Here is a 6,494-nt window from a genome sequence, read left to right on the forward strand (position 1 = left end):
TCTTGCTAGAGTCCGCTACATGTCCCTTTCGTGCTTAAGGCGGAAATACTTCAGTGGGAACAGCTTTTCGCCTGATGTAAGCACATTTTGTTATATAAGGTGCTAATTCACATAATTCACATAGGGTATGGGCACCGATTGATTTGCTATTGCTATTGCCCTTTACGATATGTAATCACACCCTGGACTCGGAAGCCGAAGTAATTCCTATTAACATGAAATGTACTGTCTAAAGTCTTGTTTACGTGTTTATAAGCATTTCACAAAGCTTTTATTGAAGGTACAAAGGTAAGTATCAAGTATAATGGATTTAAGTTTATGCCCATTTGTCCTATTTTAAATGATGTTCTGTCAAATCTGTTTAGTTTTCTACTTTGAAAGCAGGTAATGATGACAATTATAATAGTAATATGTTAAGAATTCATGAAGATTATTTTTTAAATAGTTTTGCTATTCAAACTTCATGGTCATAATTCGACTCAATCATAAACATTAACCAACATTATTTTCTAATACACTACACATACTGACATTCTAAATATATCCATAACCAATGTTTGGACAAACATTTGTGCATTTAACGAATATTCGATATCCAATTGGCTCTAACAGGTCCTGCTATTAGATCCTGGTAGGAAAGGGCGCGCGCGAGGGAACCGCCGCTACACCGCGACCTCTCGTCCCTCTGATACCTCAATGTCTGCCGCGCCCAGCGAAGACCCTTTACCAGTACGTCCCCATAACTTTACCATGCAGCGAACCTTGAATAAAAATTAAAACAATCTTCTATTTCAAAATTATCGACTTAATATCGAATGTATAATTGGATTATACAACTGATATACATAAATACAAATTAAAAAAACTTGTGAATAAATCCAATTGCTTGTTTATACTACCTTCTTCTCAGTTGAGATAATGTCTATAGTTCAATTGTTTATGGTTTATGCTCATTTGGGAGAAAATAACGTATATATATATTTAGGTAATGTAACTAAACAAAAATACATTTAGTAAGTGTATTACGCTTCAATAATTTAATTTGTATTATGTATACATTTGGTATAATACAATATTTGTTTAGACGTGTACAATTTGATGGTATTCGCTGTGTGGTAAAAATTGGTGGTAAAAGAGATTTAATTGAGGCTTTAAATGTCTGCAGGGTGTTGGCTGCTAAAAGATGTTGCTTCAAGTTAATGTAAATCTTTCAATGTCTAAATGTATTTCTAAGCTTCCGCTGTATCGCTGTAAGTCGCGTGTATTTTTACGTCAAGTGTATTCAATGTTATATATAAGTATTTATGTAATAAATATTGTGACTGAATCGCATTATTAGCATATAAATGTGATTACAAATTGAAAAATTTCAATTGATTATATAAAATACGTGCTAGTCATGTGATTCAAAAACCAGTAGATCCAACAGTGTTGTATTGTAAAGGATGTCGTTGTTTTAGATATATTTTTATGTATACATTTGAAACTAAACAATCTCAGAGTAATGCCAACACACTGCACGCATAATTGGCAGATATAGGCCGTTTTCCAATTTGATTACATATAGAACGGTCAATCGTACTAACATTTAACACTAACAATCATGAATACAATATCGGTATCGGTATAACAATATCGGGATCAGTGTAACAATATCGGTGAATAAAACGAGACTAAACATCACACTAATGGGTCTACATAAACAAAAAACAATATTTGTTTATTTTTAATTGGCATGCTTTAAGCACATCTCACACACTTGCTACTTATCCCCACTTTTACATGTCAACACTTCATTCTTGATCCTTTTTCTATTTCACTTTCCTGAATCACGTCAATGTTTTATTTTTATGTTCCTGATTTCTGGAATATGCTTAATTGTTAATGCTTGAGCGTCTCGAAGTGTAAGCGAATTTGTGTAGATAGATATATTTCTGATGATTCTACTTTTTAAAATACAAAATACAAAATCTATTAAGTATTAAATCGTATTGGTCGAGTTCTAGAAAGAGTTATTTAAACACGTTGACAAACAAAAGACAGTCAACAAGAGACGAGAAATAAGACAGATAATAGTTTTTGATGTCATTACCTTATGTTCAGAATAGTACTTACAAATAGAAATAACATAATAATTTTCAAAACTTTAAAAGTAATTACTAAAGATAAAAATTGTCAAGTTACAAAATATACATTTGGTATTTAATCATATATTAAAGTGATTTATTTATGATTCCACAGCAAGCGTGTGGCAAATACATTCCTGCTGGAAGCACGGTGCAGGGCAACCAAACCGGTGTAGCAATGGACGGGACTTACCTCGTTGAGGCATCTTTCTAGGACCAACCCACTAGCGCCCATGTGGAGAGCTATGTGTGACGTGTATACCAAATGTATAATAGTGAAATGGTGTATACAAGTTCGGACTTCAAATAAAGAAGAATAAGTGCAATGACATTAGTAAATTTTGACAATTACTAGGTTATGCCTTAACGCAATACTGCCTAATAATATCAAATTTATTATACATTTCCGATTTCCAATGGGAGTTTTATGGGATTTGAATAGTGGTTGAGGAATAGGCAATTGATTTGTGTGATTGGAATCTGTATTGAACGTCCTATTCGATGTTACGCATAGTTAAGTGTTTTAAATCTCTCAGAGCGGTCTCGCTTGTATAGAATCGAAAATCTTTGTGATTCTTCGTTAGAAAAGACAAATTTAAATTCTCTGTAGTCAATAGTTCTTGTCATATCAATTAGTTTAATAGAAACATTAAGAATTCTGATATGTCCATTCTTTATCTTAACCCAATACTCCCCTGTCTGTCCCTTTCCCTTCCACTAGATTTCTAGTGCCTTCGTGAATTAAACATTAACTGTTACTCGGTGTTAGTGAAGTCTAGGAGTTAGATAAATGTCTATTAAAATTCGATTATTGATACGAGAAATAAAGTGTTTGTGGCAATTCCTGTGAAGTATAAATTTATCTTAGTATAATGTACAGTTTCTTGTAATATATTGAATTGAAATTAGTAATAATTATGAATGTATGGATTGTAGATAGTAATTCAGCCAACTCGTTTATTATAATAATACTCGTATTACGGAAAAGATTGAAAGTATCGAAGATTTAAATACAATAGTAACTAGAAACATAGTTTGTTCCTAAAAACATTCGTAAGTCTGCACAATATTGTGACGTCACAGTCAATACAACAACTTTTTAACTGTTAGAAATGGAATTTTAGACGTATTCTGTAATAAATTATTAAACATCGGTTGCAAAAACATGCATACATATTGTCACGTTCCAGAGCCATGTGCGAGCGAGATAAAGAAAGCCACGATCAATATCAGCATTTAATTATTCAGCTTTTGAGGTTATAAAATCGTTTGTAAACATAATTTTTTTTTAAATTTCCAATCTGTGTTACTGTTAGTTAATATGTTAATAGTCGATTCTTAATTATAATATTCTTTAAGTTTTAAAACGTAATGATTATATTTTATATTGTATTTAAATCTTTGAAAGGTTAGTTGCATTTGATATTTCTATGAAAGTCTTATGAATGGTATATGAAATAATTTACATTATTTAGTACGGTGTAAAAATTGAAAATCTTATAATTATATAGATAGATGAATTTATGGAGTTATTTAGATCAATAAACTAAATATTAACATTCTAGTTGTAAGAAATACTTGTGTTTAAACCATTTGTGTTACCGAACGATTCGTATAATTCATCAGGTTAATGCTTTGACAATTTTAATAATTCACTTGAAGTGTAATTGTCGATAACTCAGCAATTCGAAGTATTCTATTTCGATTATCTATTGACTAAAATGACAATTGTTCGATAACATAAAAAGTCAAGTGTTAGAAAATATGTATAAGTATATTTTGTAGTTATTTCTAAAACCGAATTCGATGTTAATATCTTCCATGATTGCGTCATAAATTCCTATTTGTCTTGAGATGTTATTGAATTTTTTTAGTGATTGTATCTTAAAAGCAAATTATTAATATAAGATATGTAGTCAAAAGGTAATTAAAAATCTCGTTTTTATTGTATATTTATCTAGTATGTGAAAGTTTTTTAATCCTGTGATTTTGTGGCTGTAGTCATATTAAGTTGTGTTTGTTTGTACGTAATTTATTTTGAATTTACGAACGTTATAAATATATTATTTATCTAGATTTATTTAAATAAATAAAATTTATGTAAAACCAGAATATAAAATATAAATTGTTCTTATTGTATAAATGTTCACTACGCTAGAATTTATTACTATTTATTCATTTATTATCTAAATTATATACTAATTCTTCGTTAGTTTTCAACAATTATATTTTTACAGCCTTATAAATGCGGTATAAAGTTAAACTTAGGTATAAACTGAGTATACGCAAATATTAGTATGAAGTCTTTCGACTAACATCGGGTAATATCTAGTGATTTAAGACTTTTCCTTGTAGGCGTGGTACTCAGATATTTCACAATCACAATTCGTATTTTCACTAAATAATTATACATTGTAACAATATGTTTGCATTAAGATATTGAATTTACGTCCACATTGAATTGGCGTCCACCGCACAATGTCGCGTGCGCACTCCGTCGCGACTCAAATCGAACTAATTGATGATTGACACAAGATGGCCGCCCTGCCAGTGCTCGCCATGGACATAGAGTGAGCGCAAAATTTGCTTATACTCAGTTTATTCCTTTATACCGCGTTTATTTGTAAGGTTGATAAAGTATTGAATTGTTACTACATTTCAGATATTTTTTTAATCTGATTTCTTTTAAAAGCTTTTAATTTAATGCTTTATATACTAATAGATATATAAATACGTTATATAGAACTGTAATTCAATTAAAACAATAATAGTTTATTCTAAATGTAATTAAAAATATCCAGTTTACAAACGTGTTCTTAAATATGAAATAAATTCAGATTAGTGGAAATGTATGGATGTATTGGACCAAAGGAGTGTGTTGTAGAAATTGATGGGTTTAGAGTAACAGTTACTTAAAGGTTACCTTTCATCTATACGTATAATAAAATTGGAGTGTCTATAATATCAAAAAAAAACATATTTCGGGAAGATGATGTATTTGAGTTGCTGATAACGAAAATCGCATTTAATTTTTTTTTGTCTGTCTGTTCGCAAACCGCGTTTGTTCCGGGTAATCTCCGAAACGGCTGGGACGAATTCGACTGGACGTTCACTGAACGGTAGCTGACATAGACGGGATTTTAGGTTGCTTTTTTTTATCTTAATATTGCGTGGAAGTCTTTTTATTGGAAGTTTCGTGGAAGAATTTTATTTGAAGTCATTATTATTTTGTCTGTAATAACAAATGTTTTAGCACAGAATATTAGCTAGAAATTAAAATTTTCTAAGGCTAAGTTCAAATTAATGTTTTAAATTATGTGCTGTACCGATTATTATTTTCGACCGATTTCCCAAAAGAAGAATGTACTCAAATCGTCTGTATGTTATTTAAAAAAAATGAAAACCACGTTCACTCGGATCCGAGTTATTGGCCCTGAGTGTGTTAAATACCTTCCCAGATTGTAAACACATTTAAAAAGGATGGATTCATACCACGTTCAGAATTGCTAAATGGATCTGGGTAGAAGGTTCAAAGATAGTTTATTTGCTGGAATAATGTGCTTTTTTTACGCGGAGGAATTCGCGACCAAAAGTAGAATATTGTTACGGGCGTGGGGATAGAGTTAAAACGCCTTTAAATTCGTGCGTTCAAATTCGCGACTTAAAGTAACAGGGATTCACTGCACTCAATTGCCCGTTAAGACTACACGATGCCCGCAAACATGAATTCTTCCAATATGTTTTTTTGTTACTCATCAATAGATGACGTCGCGACAATATACTGACATTTTTTTTATTTATTAATCTTATATCGTTGAAAGGTAACCTTTACCGTATTCTCTATACTTGTAGAATATTGTCATCCTTGATTTTCTAAGAAGGCTGGCAATATATGTGCATGTATAAGAAAATTAGCTTGATGTTAGACAAATATAATCATTTACGCCGATTGTTAGTAATTTACAATTAATTGGGCCATTATCATAAAAGAAGGAAAAATTTAACTCACGTATTTTGTGTTGACGTCCGCCATCTTGGTAAAATGGACCGACGGGTCTGAAACTTGTCGATACAGTCACGTGATCATACATGAGTTGAGCCTTTTATTTGGTTTAATTATTACTTTTAACATACAGTTAGAGAATTTAATTCGCTATCCAGTAGGATAATAATAACATTCAATCAATTGTTTTACTTATAGAGTAGAATAAATAGTGAACATTAAACATCGCTAAACTTTAAGGTTAAGGGGCCCTTAGTTTGCTTTAGGTTCTCAAGTTGACGGTATTAAATAAAACAATTTTATTATTACTGTCACATAGGTGTTGGAGTGTGGGGCCCCAAATTCGCAGGGCCCGTAGCCTTTGC

General features: G+C 31.2%; 1 protein-coding gene across 1 annotated transcript in view; it reads left to right on the forward strand.

Annotated features, from left to right (window-relative positions):
- LOC106111323 (potassium voltage-gated channel protein Shal) overlaps nt 1-3,374 on the forward strand; it is a 51,560-nt gene extending 48,186 nt beyond the window's left edge. The window contains exon 5 of the mRNA XM_013293350.1: nt 2,242-3,374. Coding sequence (XP_013148804.1) covers nt 2,242-2,340 — 99 coding nt within the window. The 3' untranslated portion in view covers nt 2,341-3,374. The remainder of the gene's footprint in view (nt 1-2,241) is intronic.
- The last annotated feature ends 3,120 nt before the right edge of the window (nt 3,375-6,494 follow it).

This window comes from Papilio polytes, unplaced genomic scaffold (assembly GCF_000836215.1).
Source record: "Papilio polytes unplaced genomic scaffold, Ppol_1.0 DF824169.1, whole genome shotgun sequence".
Taxonomy (NCBI): domain Eukaryota; kingdom Metazoa; phylum Arthropoda; class Insecta; order Lepidoptera; family Papilionidae; genus Papilio; species Papilio polytes.